This window comes from Vanacampus margaritifer, chromosome 16 (genome assembly GCF_051991255.1).
Source record: "Vanacampus margaritifer isolate UIUO_Vmar chromosome 16, RoL_Vmar_1.0, whole genome shotgun sequence".
In the NCBI taxonomy this organism is placed as follows: Eukaryota; Metazoa; Chordata; class Actinopteri; order Syngnathiformes; family Syngnathidae; genus Vanacampus; species Vanacampus margaritifer.
Genome location: NC_135447.1, coordinates 3325843 through 3348350, shown reverse-complemented (window position 1 = coordinate 3348350; position 22508 = coordinate 3325843). Strand labels below are relative to the sequence as shown.

At 47.3% G+C, this 22508-nt stretch overlaps 4 protein-coding genes across 7 annotated transcripts in view; 3 read left to right on the top strand and 1 right to left on the bottom strand.

Annotated features, from left to right (window-relative positions):
* Window positions 1-142: 142 nt before the first annotated feature.
* Window positions 143-7062, top strand: oatx (organic anion transporter X). The gene is made up of 16 exons (XM_077546193.1): window positions 143-1750; window positions 1833-1897; window positions 2342-2503; window positions 2572-2645; window positions 2704-2833; window positions 3219-3322; window positions 3661-3815; window positions 3903-4071; window positions 4142-4265; window positions 4415-4530; window positions 4947-5001; window positions 5072-5231; window positions 5333-5441; window positions 5564-5642; window positions 5723-5850; window positions 6524-7062. The coding sequence occupies exons 2-16, from the start codon at window positions 1871-1873 to the stop codon at window positions 6636-6638; spliced, it is 1707 nt and encodes a 568-aa protein (XP_077402319.1). The 5' UTR covers window positions 143-1750; window positions 1833-1870; the 3' UTR covers window positions 6639-7062.
* A 225-nt stretch (window positions 7063-7287) lies between these two features.
* Window positions 7288-11216, top strand: pwwp2a (PWWP domain containing 2A). Its single transcript, XM_077546188.1, has 2 exons — window positions 7288-8302; window positions 8624-11216. The coding sequence occupies exons 1-2, from the start codon at window positions 7446-7448 to the stop codon at window positions 10290-10292; spliced, it is 2526 nt and encodes an 841-aa protein (XP_077402314.1). The 5' UTR covers window positions 7288-7445; the 3' UTR covers window positions 10293-11216.
* Window positions 11217-14369: 3153 nt separating this feature from the next.
* Window positions 14370-22508, bottom strand: part of LOC144035989 (serine/threonine-protein kinase TAO1-like) — a 28415-nt gene continuing 20276 nt past the window's right edge. For both annotated transcript variants that reach the window (XM_077546186.1, XM_077546187.1), the window contains exon 22: window positions 14370-14816. The gene's annotated coding sequence lies outside the window, so the exon portion shown is untranslated. The remainder of the gene's footprint in view (window positions 14817-22508) is intronic.
* Window positions 15468-22148, top strand: slc23a1 (solute carrier family 23 member 1). Of its 3 annotated transcripts, none has more exons than XM_077546191.1 (15): window positions 15468-15508; window positions 16300-16404; window positions 17681-17818; window positions 17887-18044; window positions 18113-18201; window positions 18288-18355; window positions 18444-18625; window positions 18699-18819; window positions 18896-19052; window positions 20286-20433; window positions 20509-20614; window positions 20772-20901; window positions 21110-21253; window positions 21321-21416; window positions 21596-22148. In XM_077546191.1, the coding sequence occupies exons 2-15, from the start codon at window positions 16378-16380 to the stop codon at window positions 21859-21861; spliced, it is 1830 nt and encodes a 609-aa protein (XP_077402317.1). In that variant the 5' UTR covers window positions 15468-15508; window positions 16300-16377; the 3' UTR covers window positions 21862-22148. The 3 variants fall into 3 exon arrangements, with proteins under 3 accessions (XP_077402317.1, XP_077402318.1, XP_077402316.1); XM_077546192.1 differs by lacking the exon at window positions 15468-15508 and adding an exon at window positions 15794-15863; XM_077546190.1 differs by lacking the exon at window positions 15468-15508 and having other exon boundaries at window positions 16123-16404.

Sequence of the window (22508 nt, the reverse complement as noted above, 5' to 3'; positions counted from 1 at the left end):
CATTGCCTGAGCCGTTGTGCAAGCGCGCCACCGGCCGTCAATGTTCAACCCCGCCGACACGACCACACGTGTCGAACACTCCACACGAGAACCCAAAATGGTGTGTTCAGCTGCTGACCTTCCGACTGGTCGCCCGCCGACTTGTTTGTTGCTTCGAGTCGCAGGGGTGAATTCCGAGGGGAGGTCGCCGCTCGTGTAGCGCTTTGCGCGGCTTTATCAGTTCCTGCTGGACTGAGTAGCGACTGGTTCACTCTTTGTGATTGACTAGCGACCAATCCGGGGTGTATCCTGCCTCTTGCACAAAGTGAGCTGGGATAGGATCCATCTAATGACCAGCAGGACATTCTAATGACTACTAGAAAGTTCTGTTTTATATCGGGGAGTTCTGATAACTCTCAGGAAGTTCTAATGATTTTCAGGGAGCTTTAAAGTCCAGCAGGAAGTTTTATGACTCTCAGGAAGTTGGAAGCCTAATAAAACCACAAAACAGGTGCCACAGCGGCCACGCACATACATGATTATTTATTGAGAGGCAAACCAGCAGAATTTTGTGGCCGCTCAGCCAAAATGGTTGATCGTAACAAAGTCAATCAGTGATGATGAGCTGCCTTTCATGTGGAAATTGCGACATTATTTGCACTCAGCCACAAGATGGCCCATTGGAATGTGCTGGACGTCAAGTTTCTCGTGCAAACATGCAGGCTGCAATTCACATCGGGACACTTGATTCGTTCGTCCAGTCATCACAAATTGGCTTCAAAAATGTCTTTTGCATTTAAGTTTATTGTGAAATCACCACCATCCTAATTACTAGTACTTGACCGTTTTTGTTTTTTTTGGTACGAATATTTGATTAATGAGAGGTTTTATTGGTCAGCAGGAAGTTCTAATAATCCGATAGGAAGTTTTAATGAAACAGCAGGAAGCTCTAGTGATCTAGTGTGAATCTTTATTGATCTAGAAAGAAGTTTTAATGGCCAGAAGGAAGTTTTTAAAAAACAGCAGAAAGATTTAGTCATGTAGCAGGAAGTTATAATAAACCAATAGAATGTTTTAATGATCCAGCATGAAGTTGTACTAATCTAGTGGCAAGTTTTAATTATCAAGCAGGAAGTTGTAAAGTGTGTCTAAATTGTAATGACCAACAGGAAGTTTTAGGGATCTAGTGGGAGGATTTAGTGATCTAAAAGGAAGTTGTAATGTCCGACAGGACATTTGAGTGATTTCAAAGAAGGCTTTTAATGATCAGCAAAGAGCTTTGGTGATCTAGAAAAGGAAGTTTTTGGGATCTAGCAGGAAGTTGCAATGACCAGCAGGAAATTCTAATGATCCACTACCAGGTTTTAATGGTCTAGTAGAAAGATTGAACAGTCCAGCTGGATATTTGAGTGAACAAGGAAGTCGTAATGACCATCGAGCCGCGTGTCTTTTCTAGTTGTGCGTGCATGAACAAGGACTCAACATCGTGTCCGTCAAGTTATTGCCAGCAAGACTCGCAGGAACATTAACAGACAGCGCAATGGGGGGCGCGGGGGAAGTGGTCAGCCGAGCGACGTGTCAAAGTCTGCACCCCCACCCCCCACCCCCCACCCCCACCCACCCGCCGATGAGCCCGCATCCCTGTCGTCTGGCCGTCGGGTCCTGGTGCCATACAGTAAGCAAACGTCCACCGGCGGGAGGAAATCCTCTTGTGTTTGTGACTGCGCACTTTAATCCTTTAAGGCGACTCAGCAGACTCCCAGCAAAAATTGTAAGAAAGAGCGGACGCCGCCGTCATGACAACTTTCAGCAGATCGGATGTCAGGATTGTTTATTGGGTGTCTTTTTGACAGGTTGATTTGAAGACGAGAAGAACGGTGACATCATCATCATGGGCTTCAGTGAGCTGTTGGATGATGTGAGTATTCTGATTACAAGGAGAAAGTAGCTGAAGTCAATCAAGGAGAAACCAATGGGAGTCATTTGATTATATGGAGAAAGTTTGGGAGTCATTTGATTATATGGAGAAAGTTTGGGAGTCATCCGATTACAGGAAAAAAACATTAGGAGTCATTTGACTACAGGGAGAAAGAATTGCAGTCTTGTGATTGACTGGCGACCAGTACGTATCCTGGGACTGAATTGTGACCAGTCCAGTTTTTCAGTTTGTGACCAGTCGTTTGTCTGTGTTCCCTGTTATGAGCAGCCGCCCGGTCCATTGGTTATCTAGATGTGCCGTGTGATTGGCCATTCTATAGAATTCTATAGAAAGTTTAAATGAGCAGCAAGAAGTTCTAATGATGCTGTAGGAAGTTGTGCTGCTCTAGCAGGAACTTTCAATCTTCTTTGTCCAACCGGTCAGATTGGAGGTTTTGGGCGGTACCAGTGGATCCATGTGACCCTCATCAGTTTACCGGGCTTGTTGATGGCGAGTCAGAACCTCTTGAACAACTTTATCTCCGGAACCCCTGTCCACCACTGCAGCCTCTCGACCAATCACAGCCTCTGGAACCTTACGCAGCATGTACGTGATTGGTTTGCGTGACACGTGGCCGGTCGCCATGCTATTGACACGACATCGGCGTGTTTCAGGTGGACCGGACAGATTTGTTGAAGGCCTTCCTCCCGATGGACTCTTCAGGACTCCGACTGGACCGCTGCAGGAGGTTTTTTCTATTTTTTTCGGCTCGTGGCGTCAGTGGCTAAATGCTGGCTTGCTTTCAGATATGTGACACCGCAGTGGCAGATGCTAACCGCTAACAGCTCGGCTAACACGAGTGACCTGCACACCGAAAGCTGCGTGGACGGCTGGACCTTCGACAACTCCGAGTTCCACACCACCACCGTTTCCGAGGTAACCCAGAGCATACTAGAGAGTTCAAGTGATCCAGCAGGAAGTTCTAATGAGTTGCTTGAAGGTCTGGTGAACCAGCAGGAAGTTTAAGTGATCTAGCAGGGAATTCAAAAGATCTAACAGGAAGTTGCAGTGCTCCAGTAGCAATTGTTTTTAAATTTCTAGATGATTTCTATCCATTAAGATGTTGCAATGATCCCGCAGGAAATTCGAGTCATGAGTCAGAAGTGGTTCAAGGTCTGTCACTAGCAGTTCTAATGTTCCTGTTTGAAGTTGAAGACCTCTATAAAGAAGTTGAAATCTTCCAGCAAGAAGGTCTAAAGACCTAGGCAGGAAGTTCTAGTGATCCAGTAGGAAGTTGTTGCGTTGCATTGTGTCTCTTTAGTGGGGTCTGGTGTGTTCGTGGCGTCCCCTCAAGCAGATGATCCAGACGGTGTACATGGGCGGCGTTTTAGCGGGTGCCGTCATCTACGGCGGCCTGTCCGACAGGTGAGCCTCTTTTTTTTGTGTGTGAAAGTACTAGAGCGCATGTGTCAAGATCCGGTCCTCGAGGGCCTGAGTCCTGCATGTTTTTGAGGTTTCTCTACTCCAACACACCTGATTCAATGATCAGGATCATTCTCAGGCTCCTGCAGAGTTTGCTGATGAGCTTAAATATGAATCAGCTGTGTTGAACGTGGGAAACCTCGAAAACATGCAGGACCCAGGCCCTTGAGGACCAGACTTTGACACCACTGTACTAGAGTAACTCAAACTACCAGAGACAAAAATCCTTGGCAAGTAACGCCAATTCTGTTGACCAGAAATGTTTGCTACCTTTGTCCCAGGTTTGGGCGGCGCACGATCCTGATTTGGTCCTACCTGCAGCTGGGCGTCCTGGGCTCCTGCTGCGTCCTGTCGCAGTCTTACTTGGTCTATTGCGTGTTCCGTTTCCTGAGCGGCATGGCGGTGTCCGGCATCATACTCAACTCCTCCTCCCTGAGTAACATGTTTACGTTTCTACATTGAAGTTCTCGGCGGCCACGTGGCCTCGATCAACCTGGCCGAAACTCTTGCTTCTTCTCATCAGAGATGGAGTGGATCCCGACCAAAACTAGGACTTTGGTGGGCACTCTTACTTCCTTCTACTTCACCTTTGGTCAGATAATCTTGGCGGGTTTGGCTTATTGGCTGAGGGACTGGAGGAAGCTGCAATTGGTGGTGTGCGCGCCCCACATAATCTCCTTTGCCAACTGCTGGTCCGTCCTCATTCGAGACATCGGTTGCGCCCCTTGAAAATAGCCTTCTGATCAAAACCTCACTGCTCAGGTGGTTATTAGAGTCACCGCGGTGGCTGATCCTCAAGGGGCGATCCCAGGACGCCTTGAAGATCCTCCACAGAGTGGCTCGCATCAACGGGAAACCCAAAATGGTGGACAAGCTGACGTTGGAGGTTGTCCTGTCAGGCATCTACAAATGATATCTTGCAGCCTCCTTTTCGCCAAACACCCCCACTAAAATTTTAAATTCTTAATTGCACATTGGTGGGGAATCGGCGTTGCAGCCAATGGGAGTTTGACATGTGCGCCATGTGGCCTGCAGGTGCTTCACTCCCACATGAGCAAGGAGATGGAGTCCGGTCGCAAAACGCCGACCGCCTACGACCTGCTGAAGACGCCCGCCATGAGACGCATCTCCATTGGCCTTATCTTCGTCTGGTGAGGAACGAGCACGGAGAAGCAGACTGTCGCTCCTTATGATGCTAAGAGGCTAACTTTAGCACAGGTGTGGGGCTCCAGTCATGTAACTTGACTCCAATCAGACATAAGTGGGCAATTTTTAAGACTTAGGACTTGGCGAAAACTGAAAGACTTAAATGAACGACTATGGCTTGTTATCTTTTGGGAAGATGATGGTTCCTCCAACTGTTTGTGTGTTTTTTATGGGTCTGGACTTCGCCTCGCTTGGTGCACCAATCACACTTGCCACTGCCTGACTTGACTTTCGACTTGCTGAAAGTCTAGTGGGGACTCGACTTCAGCCTGAAGATAAGACTTGTGACTTCCTCACACCCTGAACGTTAGCAACAAGACAGCAGCCATTCACGTGATGTCTGCCCGTGTTCCTCTGCTAGGTTTTCCACCAGCTTCGCCTACTACGGTTTGGCGATGGACCTGCAAAAGTTTGGGGTGAGCGCGCTAACATTTTGGCTTAGCTTGCGCCACATGCTAAGCTAAGAGCTCCCCATCCTCGGTGCAGGTGAGTATTTATGTGATGCAGCTCATCTTTGGAGCCGTGGATTTTCCCGCCAAATTTGTGGCTCTGGGCATGCTCAATTTCCTCGGGAGGAGGAAGACGCAGGCCTTGTGCCTTTTCTTGTCCGCCTTTTTCATCTTTGCCAACATCTTTGTCCCGAAAGGTAACGCACACAAAGACAGGACTTTTTTATTTGTAATTTAAAGGGACTTTGCTCGTTAATAAGCAACCATATACTTTTACAAATTTGTGTCACTCTGTCAGACTTGCAGGCCATCAGAACCACGTTGGCATGTCTCGGTAAGGCCTTCACGTCGGCGTCCTTCACCACGGTTTACTTGTACACCAGTGAACTTTACCCAACCATCATCAGGTATGGCATGGTTAACAAACTAAGGAGTGGAAAGTCCAGATCTGGTTTCATATAGAGCAACTATTTCTAGATGTTGTTTTTCCACCACTGATGACATTCTACTTTGAACCTGGTGTCTGTAGGCAAACAGGAATGGGTCTGGTATCCACTATGGCCAGAGTGGGCAGCATGGCGGCACCCGCTGTCCTCATCCTGGACGAGGCAAGCCTTTATTGTTAAAAGTGCTGTAATTGCTGCAGTGGGCTAATAACATCGGGTCTTGGGTCTTGCGCCGCCTCCAGGTCTTCCCTGCTCTGCCCAGCGTGGTGTACGGGGGTGCGGCTGTGGTAGCTTCAGGCTTTGCTTGCATCCTGCCGGAAACGCTCAACGTTCCGCTCCCGGACACGATCCAGGATGTGGAGACTCGATGGTGAGTGGCCTTAGCAACTCATGCTAATGACTGAGGAGCTGTTTCCGTCTGACCGCCATCTTCTTTCACACAAATAAGAAAAGCTACTGTAACTTCTATCTATAAATCTAAGATTGGATGCCAATGTTGACAATTGGGAAGCCAGCGATGCTGGAACAGCAGAGCTGGGCAAAGCCTCCGTTACATCAGCCCATCATTGACTGATACCCACCATTCGGTGGGTGCGTCCACATTTTTGGAGAGTGCTTTATGACGCAAGGCGGCAAAAAAAATGGTATTGAGCACTGACTGAAGCAGGTTTACGTCCCTCAATCCAGGTCGGTACATACGGTCCATCTCGCCGAAAATGTGGAAGTGCTCGCTGAAAGGTGGAAGTGGATGTTCTTGGAAATTTCAAGGATTAATCACTTGTGAAATGTGTGAAAAGTTGTGCAAAAAGGTACCAAAACATTGAACAGTTGAATGTATGCATTCAAAAGTTTACAGAAAATTTAAATTAAAAAAATGTGATTATTAATGTATCACTAAGTCTAAAAGGTAATGAAACAATTAATAAAAAAGGTATTTTTTACAGTTTGCAGAGCGGCAACATAAACTCAAATGCACTTTTGTTGCATTTTTCTAATCAATTTTATTTTAATGCTTTTGATTTGATCGACATGTTTTTCTGAAGGTCTGGAAGAAGCCCCGCGGGCCAGAAGAAGGACGTTTCGTCAGAAGACGAGCATGTGGCGCTGTCTTTAAAACAAGTGAAAGAAGTTGAAGGGAGCGGTCTCAACGCCCTCTGACCTCACAATGTGGCTGTTCATTCACAGATCTGATAATCTGGTTCGCATTTTATTTGTGATGCAGCAATCATTTGATGGGTTTTATTAATATGGAGTAATCAATGATTGATTTGAAGCCTTTTCAAAGAAATATAAATAATGACAAGAGTGATGAAAAGACAATGGCATAATTTATTTTCAATTGTACTGTAATTATAATCTTGCATGTCCACAAGCTGTTTAAATAAATAAACGCATGAAATAAGTCATGTTGAAGTTAAAATATGAACATTTTCAGTTAAGTTTTCATAATTGAACATAAGGCTTAAGGTTAATAAATATATGTACATGTGGAATTAGGATCCATAAATAAAATCAAATGTTATTGTTTTATTTGTCTGGGGGAAAGTCCCAAAACACCAAAATGTATTCATGTTTCACCCGAGTAAGGATAGATGAACAATTTTCGATTGCTAATGTCTATGCTGGCCCTGCAGATCTTTTTTCTCACTTCTTTTCATTTCTTATTTGTTTTTTAAGAATGAAAAGATTGTGTTATGTGTAAAAACTGTATGTCGTGAACGTCTCCCGCATCCAAGTGACTTTTTTTTTGTTCATCAATGGGATGCTGGCCGATGTTTTGTTTCGCGTAGAGACGAACATCCTGCTGACGTCATTGCACTTCCGAGTCTCGTACGAATCGGAACGCATGTTCCTCGGTGTTTCATTTGACAGACAGCCGCGGCGGCCAATCACGGGCTGCCAATCGGCCGAACCTTTGTACATGGGGGCGGGGGCGACGCGCGCTCGCTCGCATAGCGGAAGAAAATGGCGGCCGCGGCCACCGAGCCAGGAGCTGCGGCGATTCGAACAACAGCTACGACCGACGACCGCTCACCGGAACCGGACTCAAGCGGCCCGGAGCTCATGCTAGTCTCCCAGGATCCCGAAGTAGCGCCGGAGCCCGAGCCGGCCGCGGGGTTCGAGCAAGCCACGGAGTTGTATAGCCTTCACTCGGGAGACGGTGGGGACTGGGAGGAGCGCCGCCATGTCAGACCAGAGCTGGAGCTGGAGCCCGCGGCGGGAAAAGTCCTAGGTGAGGCCGCAGCCAGCGACCCACTCGTCCTCAACCGGACGGTCAATTTCTCTCCCGGGGAAGCGGCTTGGACGGGCTCAGCACAGGCGGCGTACCGCAACATTCTCGCGGAGCCCAAACCCTCCTCCTCCGCCGTCTTCCTGCACTCCTTCCCGGCGCCCCGACCCCCGCCCGGCGCCGAGGCCGGCCTTTCCTTGGCGGAGCCGGCGGAACCGACCACAAACGCCGCAGACCGGGACCGAGGCTACCTGGCTTCGTCACAACCGGAGCGAAGCCCCGCTACTAGCCAAGACGCCGTATTGGACGGTACCGCGGACGTGGATCCGCAACCCGAGGAGAGGGGCCTGTGTCGCGGCTCGCCGCCTTGCGACGAGTCCCAGAAGTCGGACGTCAAGCCGGCCGAAGCCCCGGCGGGAGCCGAAGCCGCGTCGTACTCTCCGCGGCTGGGCGGATGTGTGCAGGACCTGAGCCTCAGCCTCGGCTCCGAAGTCCGGGTCTCCTTGGACCACGTCATCGATGACGCGCTGGTCGTGTCGTTCCGGGTGGGCGAGAAACTCTTCTCCGGGGTTCTCATGGATGTTTCCAAAAGGTAGGACCACTGAATTATTTCATGAAATAATTTGGTCATTAAAGTGGGGAAGATTTGGTACTGCTTTTCAACCAGTCCTATCTGTGAACCTTTTCTTTGGGTTAATCACCTACACATTAAAAACGAAACATTTCCCCTTTACTATTAAAATGGAAATTAATTTGTGCCCTGCGCAATGGGCTAGCAGCTTAATTTTTTTTTTTTAATGTGATTTCTGCACCCAACAAAGGATGTCATCATGTCAGCTCTTATTTTGAAGGTGATTTAATTTGATTTGGTTTTTACATTAAAGTCTCTAAAGTTCTCATGTGCTTTGCTCAGGTTCGGACCTTATGGAATTCCCATCACGCCGTTTCCCCGACGCGAAGACCAGAGTCGACCTCAAAGGGCAGCGGCGGTCCCTGCAGAAGCCGCCGCCCCCGTGTCCCCAAAGCAGGAACTGCCCACAGATGCAGATGCAGCACCTTGCCCGTGGAGCGCCAAGCCACCACCGCTGTTCCAGGAGGGGGCACCGTACCCTCCCCCGCTGTTCATTAGGGACACCTACAACCAGGCGTTACCTCAGCCGCCGCCCCGTAAGATCAAGAGGCCCAAGCGGCGCTACCGCTGCGAGGAGCCTACCTCCATCATGAACGCCATCAAGCTGCGCCCCCGCCAGGTGCTGTGCGACAAGTGCAAAGGAGTGGTGGTGGCGGCCGGGCGGCGGCCTGGCTCCGTGGACCTGAGAGGCGAGGAGGCGTCGCGGCGGCGGAAGGCGGCAGAGGGGCCCGTGTCCGCTGAGGTCAAGCGACTGAGGAGCGACGACAGGAGTGGCCGCGGAGACGACAAAAATGTTCGTGGCGACAGACGCGCACCATCAGGGATCAGAGTGCCTGCCGCCTCTTCTACGTCCTCACGGCGCGTCCTGCGGGCGGTGTCCTCGTCCTCGTCCATGCATCTGAAGCTGAACTCTAAGAAGGTTCTGGCCAAGGGAACCTCGGCGGATCGCTCCAAAGCTCGCCAGATTCTCAACAAACTGGCGCGGAATTCGCAGCCTCCGCCGCTTGGTGAGAACCAGGACAGAGAGGGCGGCGGCGGCAAGACCTTAACACGGGCCGCCGCCTTGCAGAACCACAACCAGAAGGTCCACTTCACCCGCCGCCTGCAGCACCTTAGCGCCACCTTGGTCGGCCCTGCCTCGCACACGGCCCTGCCGCCTCGAATGCGCCTCAAACCCCAAAGGTATCGTACAGACGACCCTCAGGCCACCCCCTCTTCTTCTTCTTCTTCCTCCTCCTTTTCCTCCTCTTCCTCACCTCCCAAACACAACGCTCGCTTGAGCCCCAACCCGCCCATGTTGAACCCCGTAGCCCCCAGTCCAACGGCGCCCTCTTCTTTTTGTGCTGCTACGGAGGACAAGGTGACTCCGCCTCCACCTCTGCCTCTGCCTCCTTCCTGCCCCCCACACTGCAACGTCTCAGAGACCGTAGACCTCCCCCCGCCCCCCGACCCGCCGAGTTCCTTAGCGCCCCCCTGCCCGCCCCCCATGGAGGCTGCGGTCGGCGACGAGGAAGGAGGTGAACTGAAACGGCGTCGCAAGTCTTCCACCTCGTCGTCCTCTTCCTCGTCGTCGACGTCGTCGTCCTCCGCCTTCTCCAAATCGGTTTCCAAAAGTCTGCTCCCCGACGGGCGCAGCGTGTGCGTGGGCGACATCGTGTGGGCCAAAATTTATGGCTTCCCCTGGTGGCCGGCGCGGGTGTTGGGCATCACGGTGGCGCGGCGGGCCAACGCCGTGTTGGCGGCGCGGCAGGAGGCGCGCGTGTCCTGGTTTGGCTCGCCCACCACCTCCTTCCTACCGCTGTCGCAGCTCTCGCCCTTCCTGGAGAGCTTTCAGTCGCGCTTCGACAGGAAGAGGAAGGGCCCGTACCGCCGCGCCATCTCCGAAGCTGCCAGCGCCGCCAAGCAGCTGACGCCCGAAGTGCGCGCGCTGCTCACGCAGTTTGAGACGTAGCGGTACCGCGGGCCGCCGCCCTGACCGTCCTCCCCTTCCCCTATGTTGGCAGGAATCCCCCCTTCCCCCTCCTCTCTTGTGGACTTTCTTATTTGAGGTGTCTGCCCACAGAGGTTTCAGGTGCCGCCAGGCAGATTTCAAGCAGCCTTAGCGGCGATGCGAAGCCAGTTTTCCCCCAACTTTTATTGAGCCAAGGTGCAGATGCGACATCCGAAAAGATCTCCCACCCAAACAAAATGTATCCGGCACTATCTGTCACTGGCATAGCTAGCTAGTTGAGGTGCGACGAGTCATTGACAACTAATTAGCAAAATAATAAAGTAATATTTTGATAATTGATTCATTTAGAGACTTTTAAATCGATGATTACAGTAATTATTCATTGCAGTTCTACTAGCTAATAATTTATTTATTGTAGGACTGCAAATAATATTTTAGTCAATTGGTCTGTTAATTTTTTTTATTTATTTTTTCTCCTTTCTGATGCTAACGTGCCGTGGCTCCGTTGTTGGGAATCGCTGTGCTAAGCGAGCGAGGGCGGTTGCAATTTTGTTTTTAAAATGTTGTGGTGCGTTTGATGCGTGCGTTTTGTTTTGTTTTTCTTCCTCATGCTGTGACGGAGACGAAGAACTGATCAAAGCTGTGAAACTGTTCTCCAAATGGAGGTCGGGGAGACTCGAATCGTTTCGAGTTGTCGTTGATACGCGATCCCACTAAGATCCCGAACCCTCCTCCCCCCCTCCCCATCCGATGATGACGATGGTACATTTTCCCTCTCTGTTTGTCTCCTGCTCCACTTTGGGACTGTTTTTTCCGTCTGTTTGCAGATTAGAGATTCTGAACAAAAACAATTTTGTGTAAATGTTTTTTTTCTTTTTCTTCTCTCTCTGCTGTTTCAAATGTTAAATAAAACTTCTCTTTGAATTGTGGTCATTTGAGCTTTTTTTCTACCGCCGCTGCGCCCGCGTTACTCAACGCTTTTTTTTTTTTGTCAGATATTCTTAAATGCAAACAGAATGTTTTGAAGCAAGCAGAGTGGGAAAATACCAGCAGGTTAGCATCGCTTCGTTAGCATCGCTACGTTAGCACGCGTGTTTAATGTCCTGTAAAACGCAAACAAACAACAGTAGCAAACAGCACCACCATGTGGTCGCAATTGCAGTTTGGTACAACTAATAAATGGGGTTAAAGGTCATGGAAAGCCGTTTGACGTCCGTGCACTAGTTCACTTTGTCCTCATTGCTAAGAGAATTCATGTGTGACACTACTGGGATGAGTAGAATGACTCGACTCCATCTTAATAGTGAGACAAAAGCGCGCTATTTGACTACTACATGCTCGTACTACTAACAACGTTATAAAATCCTCATCTAGCCCTTCAATAGGACTGTGCCAAGTTCTGGTCATCTCTTATAGTCGTGAGAAAACTTTACAAGTAAGAGTGGCTGTACTGGTGCAAACTAGTGCACGTGCGGTCTGATGTCAAGCAAGTATATAGAATGACTCTTCCAAAAACGGGCCTACTATTTGATATTTCTGCCCACTAGTCGAACAAACTAAAAGCGCAACTACATCTTATTACAGTTAAACAAAACTGCACTCATGGGCAACTGCTTGCTACTAGTACTACTAGTGACATTCTAAAATTCTACGAGTTAACATCTAGAGAAAATAACTGCCGGTAAGACATTTGTTCTACTAATGCATTATAGAAGTTTCTCTTTAGTTTAGACGACTAATCTTGTACGTACATGGACCTAGCTGGATATCAAACACTTTAACAACTAATTGACATTTCTGTGTACTAGTAGAATGACAATATTACTAAAAACATTTTTTTGTTCTCTAAATGACATTACTAGGCAGTAGTAGAACTGATAGAGTGTACAAAAAGACTAACTTCATTTTGTTAGACAAAACTGCACTCGTCAAGAATTCTATTCTACTAGTACTAAAAATAACTTATACTAGTGAACATCTAGGCGCTAGATGTAAGCTAGTTTAATTACTCGTAAGCAAAAACTGAGCACTATCATGTTTGCGTGATACTACGACTACAAGTGCAGTGCTGGTCCTGAAAGGAAACTAGTGGAATTTGATCATGTGTAAAAGTCATTTTGCCTCATTATTAATAACATGAGTTATTCTACTAGTGCACCCGAGTCATTCTACAAGTGTGCAGTAGTGTCATACAATTTGTACATAATGCATATTCATAAGTTATTATGTTCTGCTGCCAAATCCCAGCATGCCTTGCAGCAGCTTCACATAATAGTGATGCCATGTGACATTTGTGTCGTTGCAGCTCCGCCTCCCTGAAGAGCTGCTGACGTCGTCCGCACCGCCATCGGCCCGGCCGTCAGTCACGGTCCCGCGGACTCCGCCCACCAATCACTAATCGATATTTAATGAATATATTTATGAAGCAGAGCGGCCAATCACAGAAGTCTCCGCCCCCTCATCCGCGAAGGGTGCTGGCTGCTGCGACGTTAGCCTAGCCTAGCCTAGGCTTGTTATTCGTGTTAGTCGTCATAGAAATGAAGACGAGCAAGGCATTACATTGTTACACGTGGTGTCAAATGTTTTAGGCTTGGGCGATTAATCGATTTTATTTATTGAATTGAGTTTGTTTGGCAGGAAGATTTCTTAAAAACTTAAAAAGATGTCAATGGGATGTAATCCCTGGCCTGTATTAATCAAATGTCGACCAAATGAAATCCAGTAGGATTCACTTCAACAGATGAGTCATTCGTTTATTTTGTTAAAAAAAATAATTGGGGGACAAGGGCAGTGCACACACTTGCTAAAAAATAAAGTCAAATTGTAACATTATCTACGACTAATTGATGAAGTGAGTAATCATTTCAAGGCCATGTCTAACTTGAAATTGGCTAAATCGGAATTTCAGCCTCTCAACGGGAAATATTTGTGGATTTCTGCATGAAAGCAGACTGATTGGTTGATCGATCTTTGTGTTGAATCAAAATACACGACGTTTGAAAACATCTGCTTTTGCTTTCGAAAACAATCAGAAACACTTTTGATGATTTCCTGACGGCTTTTCATCAAACAAGTAATTGAATCTTAATTCATTTTTATGTTTGTCCATTTGGAATAATGTCCTGTTTTTCAATAAAGAGGTAGAAATATTTTTTGTAAAGTCGAATTCTTCCATGAATTGACAAAACCATCAAAATGTCAATGATTGAAATAATTGATCGTTGCAGAGCTAATATATTCTGAGGAGCATGTGGAAATGTCCAATATTTGAAAGACAGTCCCTGGCCAGAACGCAATTCTAAAATGGTAACTTTTTTTGTTGTGGAATTTTGTGAAATGTAAAACTTGAAAGTGCAATATGTCCACTGCAAAGCAGAATTGCTTGACACAGCTACACGCCCATGCTAAAGTAAAACTTTGTTACTTAGCTCATTTAACAACAAATTGTAATCCCCACCGAGGTGGTCCGAAATAGGCACAGCTGCCGGTTCAATCGCTTTACAGAACAAACGTAACAAGCACTTTTGGGCCGTTTGTTAACAGTTGAGCAAACGGCAGCTAATCTGATTCAACAACTGCCAACAGTTAAGCCTCTCCTGCATTTGATTAGAAATTTTAAAATGTATTTATAGAATATTTTCTCAACACCCTTTAGCCTTGAGGAGAAAAAAAATCCTAGACCTGTGCTCTTAACTCATTCACTGGCTCCCACGTCACTCACCAGCCCAGGCCCTGCCTTTTACAGTCACACACACTTAAACTCACAGAAACTACAGTGGACAGTGTGAGGATAGCGACCTCAAGTGGACAAAAATAATACCTGCCCCTCATGTGCAGTTATTGTATTAGTATGAAATAAGATTTGAACATGTTACTTTGTGAATTTTCATCTACCGCTGGGGGGGGGGGTCGCATCAACTTTTGGCAAGGATGTTTGGAACCCGGTACCGGCTACCAAATGGGCCAGAGTAATCATTATGATGAAATAGTGGACATTGATAAGTACTAAGGTTACTGGACTAGTTTAACAGAAGTTCTAGAATTTTGCTCAAGAAGAGAGTAGACAAGGAGCCGAGATTGATGTGCACACAATGTGTATTGAATAAATGGAAAACAAATACCGATACCAGAATGCGATTATGTACAGTGAACATCAGACAAATATAATAAAACAATCCATTCAGCGCTTCATCAAATGACAACACTCTCAAAGTTAATCAATGACATCCAAATCCCAGAGTTTGTCAACGCAATGAGCCCTCCCTTAGTCCACCCAAATTCTGCTGGCGACCCACGTCTGGGTCTAAGGATCGAGACCAGGAATGTTGGTGTGAAAGGTGCAGAACATTTGAGTGGTTGGCAGAAAGGAAGGAGAGTCGAGATGTAAAAGGCAAAAGTGAGGTTGTGGGCTAGAAAAAGCCCCCTACCAGGCTGGCAGGAGGAAGTCCACTCTTGAGAGGTTCCAATCTGTTGGTTCCGATCCTACTCCTTCCTTCTAGCTCACCGTCAAGTCGAGAACACAGCCTGACAAAAGTACATTAACTATCACATATTCTATAAAATCATTAATAATTATTAGCAACAATCGTCATTAACATTCTTAATTCCTTCTATAATGAGGCAACGTGGCTGAGGTACTTTAACCGTTAAACATTTGAGGACAGATGACATGTCAACAGCATCGCTAATTATATTGAATGAGCCCAGCAATGATGACAGCAACAAACATTTCACTCACCCGCCGTCACGTGAAACGCGCTCGTCTACGCTCGGACATGGTGACGGTAGAGAGCTCCTACACATCCACGCAAAAAGGTGCTCGAGTTACAAAACCAAAATCAAAGTATGCGCTAAAGAAAGATTCAAAACTTTAGCTCACGGAGAAGCAACTCCCACCCCACTCCTACCCGCGCTACGGTACTTCCGCGTTAAATACACGTGACGCGCGACGTCACAACCCAGCGTTTCGATAATTACCGGCCACAGGAAGAAAGTAGGACCCTACCAAAATAAAAGCTATGAGAGCAGGAATTACCGGTCACATAACCGGCCCACCGAAAATGAATAAATAAAAACTAATATGAATGAAATAACCAGCGTAGAGTTGATCGATATGTTACATGTGTGTGTTTGTATTTTAGTAACAAATGCCAAAAAACGGAGCAGCCAGTCAGTGACGTCACCAGGTGACACGCTCACTCGTGGGAGGAGACAAGGTAACGAGAGGCGAAAATGAGGAGCGCCCCCAAGTCTTTGCCACTTTTCAAGTTGTTTAAACCATTCCTTAGTTAGCATATTTTTGGTCATTGTTGTGTTACTTAATAAATTGAGGACAGTCGATCTATAGAAATACGACCATCCGGCAAACTGATGGAGGTTCACTTGAGCTTATGAAAAACATGTCAGACTTGGACCATTTGGTTCACTGTCTAGCGTTAACTGATCCAGCAGAAACACCGCAGACTGGACAGAGGATTCAGTTCACATACTCGAGGAGGACTCAATGGCAGATTCGGAGGATTTCATTTCCTACTGGAGTTAGCAGATTCACCAGAAACACACACTATTCAGGTCACCGACTTGAGTTAGCATCCCCACAAACATCGTAGCCTCGTGATTTTGCTTCATATACTCAAATCGGTTTGTTATTAGGATACATTTTGCACATCTAAAAAAACAAACATCAAAACATGTTTGCCATTTCCTTTAATGTATTGATGGTGTATACGTTGCAGTTTATCCATCCATCCGCTAGGTGGTGCTAATGTATCATTGTTGATTGCTGCTGCTTCATTAAAATGAAACACATCTTTCCCCAACACAAGCAACCTACGTGCGAGTGCAGTCAATACATATGAGTGAATTTGAACATTGTAGCGATGTTGAGGGAAATTTTCTCCTGGAAACACTTTAAGGAGAACACGTGCTAGTGACTACTGGCTAATAGTATAATCATTGATGAGGTGGCACTCCTGCAGTAATTGATTTAGCGCTTTGTGTTTTTTAGGTGAAAGTCCAAATAGATTAAGGACAGATCGTCAAGCGCTACTGTGACCGCACGCTTTCATTTCTTTCCTGCCTCAACATGGCTGCCGGTCAAGACGACTGCAAGGTAAAGGAAATTATTGATTATAAGAGGTGGTGGAGCCATTCACACCGTGGACCAAAGAACAAGTACAGGGACTTGTGAAGAAACAAGTACAAGAGTAACTTAAGTAAAAGTTACGAAAATACAGACTATGAAACAGAATTAAGCACAAAAAAAAAGTTTTTTTTCCTATCAATTTTCAGAATGTCTATTTTCATGACTTGGCACAAAACTGCATTCAAACTAGTTTCCGTCTTTTATTAACTTACACCAGTGACGTGCAGTGAGCTCTAGGTTTGGGTAAGCAGGCAGTCACAAATTGAGACGCACACACCAATTACAAATGTGTGTGTCGGCAGGTGAGTGTATGACGACAAAATGAAATCAATAAATCATGTTACATTTCCCTTGTTGGTTAAGCGCTTGCTAACGTTAGCTTGACATTTATGCTAGCTAATCGTGCTCCCATATCACTAATGTCAAATTAGCCAATGAGCACAAGTGGAAACAAACACCTTATCTGCATGTCTTTTTGTGTACTCTCTGACAATGAGAGTGCCGCTGCCACCTACAGCAGTGGGTGTGCGATTACATTTTATTCTAGTATGACAAAAAAAAAAGCCCACTGACAAAGAGTAAAAAGTACAAATATCTGTTTTCAAGTGTAGAGAGTGAAAGATGAAAAACTTGACAAATGTTTTGGTACAGTTACACAAGCTGGTCAGAATGACATCTCTTTACTGTGGGTTCAAATTCTAATCTACTATTATCAGAACAATATAAACTCAAGTACAGCTAGCTGATCAAATGTACTTGAGTGCAGTAACTAATTATTGCTTACTTGCCACCACTGTTGATTAATAATCTCCTTGCTCATGTGACCTAAATTGTGACACAGATGACAGTCGTGTCACCATAAATTGACTTTGACCGGTCCCTCTCTTTAGCCATTGTTGAGGGACTTAAAGGGGCTTAAACTGAGTGCGCCCTCTACAGGCGCTCATAGTGAACTGCGGGGTTATGTGACAGTTCAGTGGGTCACTGTGACACGACGTCCGTCAATAGACCTCAAGTGTGCCTGCTGAGATACCAAAGTTGACAGGAAGTGGCAACAAGAAACATGATGAAGGAGGCGGAGCCACCGGTCCAATTGAGAGCATTGCGAAACAGGAAGTGTCTGTTGCTACTAATCTGAGCACACAGGAAGTGCTAGTCGCTAATATTGGGGGAAATTTGAAGGTGGGGTTAGTCGCAGTGGAGTGGAAGTGACAAACAGAAACGGCTCATTTGCTATGCGCAGAGTCAGGATGACGTCCTGAGGAGGCGGAGCCACGAGTCGCCCAAAGAGCCGATAGGAGAGCAGAAGTTGGCGTCTGACATGATTTACACCATCGAGGACGTCCCGCCCTGGTACCTGTGCATCCTGCTGGGTCTGCAGGTACGCCGCAAACGCCACGCCCCTCGTGCGCCGGGACGGACGTGTTCTGATCCTTCCCATGCGTCCAGCACTACCTGACCTGCTTCAGCGGGACGGTGGCCGTCCCCTTCCTGCTGGCCGAGGCCATGTGCGTGGGCCAGGACCAGAACACCGTCAGCCAGCTCATCGGGACCATTTTCACCACCGTGGGAATCACCACGCTCATACAGACCACCCTGGGAGTCAGGTGACCGCCGGCGGACCGCCTCCGATTGCGGAAAGTGCCGCTGGCTGATTGTTGTTGTTGTTGCGTAGACTTCCTCTCTTCCAAGCGTCCGCGTTGGCCTTCCTGATTCCCGCGCAGGCCATCCTCAGCTTGGAGCGCTGGGCCTGCCCCACGCACGGTCCCCACCACACACATTTCTTGTCCTGGCGTGCGTGTGTGTGTGTGTGTTTGCACTTACATCTTTGTGTGGATGTGTGTTGACAGAGGAGATTTACGGCAACTGGACCCTTCCACTGGACACCTCGCACGTTTGGCAGCCTCGCATCAGAGAGGTGTCCGTCCGTCCGTCCGTCCGTCCGTCCGTCCATCCATCCGTCTGTCTTAGATTTTCCAATTGACACGCGTGCGTGCACACGTCAGATCCAGGGCGCCATCATGGTGTCGAGCACGGTGGAGGTGGCGATCGGCCTGCTGGGTCTTCCGGGCATCCTGCTGGAGTACATCGGGCCGCTGACGGTCACGCCCACCGTTTCGCTCATCGGCCTGTCCGTCTTCACCACGGCGGGCGACCGGGCCGGATCGCACTGGGGCTTCTCGGCGCTGTGAGACCCCCGCAAGCTAACACGCACGTGGCACGCGGGCGGCGCCTTCCCTGACGAGTGTTTGCCTTTGCAGGTGCATCCTCCTCATCGTGCTGTTCGCTCAGTACTTACGGACCACGTCCATGCCGTTTCCTGTGTACAACAGGAAGAAAGGACTGAGGTGGAGTCGAGTTTACATCTTCAAGATGTTTCCTGTAAAAGACGCGTCGAGCCCGCCGGAAGGTTTCGCCGCAGACGGCGGTTTCTGACGTGTGCTTGCTTTGCGCGCAGATCATCCTGGCCATCGTGCTGGTGTGGCTGCTGTGTTACATCTTCACCCTCAGCGACCTTCTGCCCAGTGACCCGCGACAATATGGCCACGGGGCGCGCACCGACGCCCGCGGGGACATCATGACCTCCGCCCCCTGGTTCAGGGTGCCTTACCCCTGTGAGAGCCGTTTGTCTTATTTTGCATCTTGACACATAGAACCGTAAAGCCTGAGGTGGGCGTGTCAATCAATTTTGACGGTCCAATCCGTCAACGACACACGTCCATTATCGTTATCTGTCTTTATTTCAAGACCAACTAAACTGTAATCGGAGCCGTCGTTTTAGGATTGACAGTAAATTTCTGTCTGCCTGTCATCGTTATTATCGCGATAAACTGGAGATTTATTAAGTGACGCAGCCAGCTCAAATTAAAATTTTGAATGAGATTTTCTTATATATTTCTGAAGTTCTTCTTCTCTCTTTTTTTTTTTTTTTAAATTAAAAAACTCTGAAAGCAGCTAAATAAATTTTTCCGGCCACATATAAATATATTTTTTTAGAGGGCGGGGGCAATATTCAGAAAAAAACTCAAATTATTCAAGAGTTTTGATCGTCCCTTTAGGAACGCTACACACTTGCTTTCTTTAGAGACGTTTGACGTTGCTCGGCAGAAAGCCAGCCGCCATTCGACGTCACTACGCACTGAATGCTTTGCAACGTAAATAACAATGGCGGCGTACTTCCAAATCAAGTTTCGAAAAATAATCTCATATTTATGTTAGTAACAACCAAATAAATAATACAGAGCAAACTTGTCATTACAGTTGGGGTTCCTTTTAAGCATTCGCTCTTTGAAGGGTTTGGTACGGCCAGCAACAAAGACGCTTTGCCAAGATCTGAGGATCAAGCATTTAAGTTCATTTGTTCAAATAAATATTTACTTTTACATTTATGTTTCCAGAATTATTATTTACACATTCATACATTTTGGTATTTTTGTACAAGTATCTAAATTGATGTGTCGAATCTGCTGCGCTCCGTCTTTCACTTGCATTCACCTAAAGTAAGCTAGCTTCTGATTGGTTAGTGTTGGTCAGCTGATAAGGGATCAGAAAGTGTTGTCGCTTTAGCTTTCATGTATGACAAGTAAAGTTTAAATCAAAAATGAATCCGTCTCCATCTATTTGCCACTTAAATTTTTTTTTTTTTATATATTACCCCGCCCTCTATACATTTAAAATATATTTATACGTGGCCCGTCGTACATTTTGGTATAAGGCTGAAAATGTACAAAAAGTGAGAAAGTGAAGCACTTGACTTTTGGAGAAATTGAAAATTTTGAGGGGAAAAAAACAACGGCATCCATTTGACAAGAAAGGCCGTCTAACGTATCAATGCGCTGCCACTCCAGGCCAGTGGGGGGTGCCAACGGTGACGTTGGCAGGGGTGCTGGGCATGTTCAGCGCCACCCTGGCGGGCATCGTGGAGTCCATCGGCGACTACTACGCCTGCGCCCGCCTCGCCGGGGCGTCGCCGCCCCCGGTGCACGCCATCAACAGGTGAGACGGCAACTTTGACCTTTTGACCCCGCCGGCGCTGACATCATGACCTTTTTTTGTTTTTTTTTCTCGTAGAGGAATCTTCATTGAGGGCGTGTGCTGCATCATCGCTGGGCTGCTGGGTACCGGAAACGGGTCCACGTCTTCCAGCCCCAACATCGGCGTGCTCGCCATCACCAAGGTACTTGCTCGTTCCCGTTGCATGTGGCCACACGTGTTTGTGGCCACACAAACGGCTCTCACAGGGGTAAGGCACCCTGAACCAGGGGGCGGAGGTCATGATGTCCCCGCGGGCGTCGGTGCATGCCATGTACCGTAGTAACCTTGTTGTGCTTCAGGTGGGAAGCCGTCGCGTGGTTCAGTACGGCGCCGGCATCATGTTGCTGCTGGGATGCGTGGGAAAGTTCACGGCTCTCTTTGCATCGCTTCCCGATCCCATCTTGGGAGGAATGTTCTGCACGCTTTTCGGTGAAACTTCACTCTTCTTTTATATATATATATATATATATATATATTCTGTTCACAATTCAACCAAACAAATATTACTTAATTATAGACTTAAAACAAGGAAAGTTAGAAAATACCCAAATAGTTTCAGAAGTGGACTTGTTAGTGAACAATATGAAAGGTGGACTAAAAAGTCAGCTGAGCTGTTGTTTGTTTGTTTGTTTGTGAGGCATGATCACGGCGGTGGGTCTGTCCAACCTGCAGCTGGTGGACCTCAACTCGTCCAGGAATCTCTTCGTGCTGGGCTTCTCCATGTTCTTCGGACTCACGCTGCCCGCCTACCTGGATGCGCACCCCAAATGCATCGAGACGGGTGCGTGCCACGCGACCTCCGCGCGCACGCGTGTGTGCGTGACCAACGTGCTGTCGTGCGCTTGCAGGTGTGGAGGAGCTCAATCAGATCCTGACGGTTCTCCTGTCCACTGAAATGTTTGTCGGCGGTTTCCTGGCCTTCTGCCTGGACAACACCGTACCAGGTCACGCACGCAAACCTTCTTCTTCATCCCTGCCATAATATTGTTGCTACGGCGATGTTTCTACCACGATGATGTCCTTGCCGCAGAATGCCGTTGCCATGAAAATGTGGATACAGTGACAATGTTTTGGCATGACTACGTTGTTGCGTGACGACGGCGTTGCTCTTTTACGTGTTCAGGGACGAGGGAGGAGCGCGGCATCCTGCAGTGGAGCGCTTTGACGTCCTCGTCGGCCTCGTCGCCCTCCTACGACTTTCCCGTGGGGATGGCTTTGGTCCGACGCACCCGCTGGCTCAGAAGAGTGCCCGTCTGTCCCACCTTCACGGGGTGGAGCTCTTCCCAAGACCCGCCCTCCCAAGTGGAGATGGCGCAGCAAGGAGCAGCGGAGGCGGGGCACGGGGCGGAGCTCGGAGAAGAAGACGCTGACATGTCAACCAAGGTGTAACATGTCAGTCGTGTTTTTAGAATCCTGACACTGCTGCATACGTGTACTTTTATGTGTTTGGATTTTTGTGTTTTCACACACACACGCCAATTTCTTTTTATTTTTAGTAACTTATATACATTCTTAATAACGTACGATCTGATTACATAACACCTAATGTTTTTGAGGCTGCTATATCACTATTGTCATTTTTTTTCTTGACAAGGCTGATGTATACTGTGAAATACGTACTTTGTATTGCATGATACAAAATATACATTTTTTTAAATATTTTTTTGCTGAGGAGTATGACCAATAAAGTCTTCAGTTTGATACGAATATAATTCCCTGTCCATCATTTCATGTTTCCGCCTTTAAAGAGTTAACTTGAAATTATTTTATGGGCTTGCATCTGGTCTTAATTGGTGCTAGCAGCAAATTTTGGTTAGGTTACCAATACAAGTTCATCGGGATGTATGTCTCACAGTACACTCACTTGTAATTGTTTAATATGTCAAATGCTTTTTGAGGGACCCTTACTTCACATTCATATAAATGGGCTTGTTATTTTAATTTGGCAGACATTTTCTTCACTTTCAACAGTAAATGTAAGGGTTATGTTTACGGTATATTACATTAAGGACTAAAAAACTATGGGAAATATCACC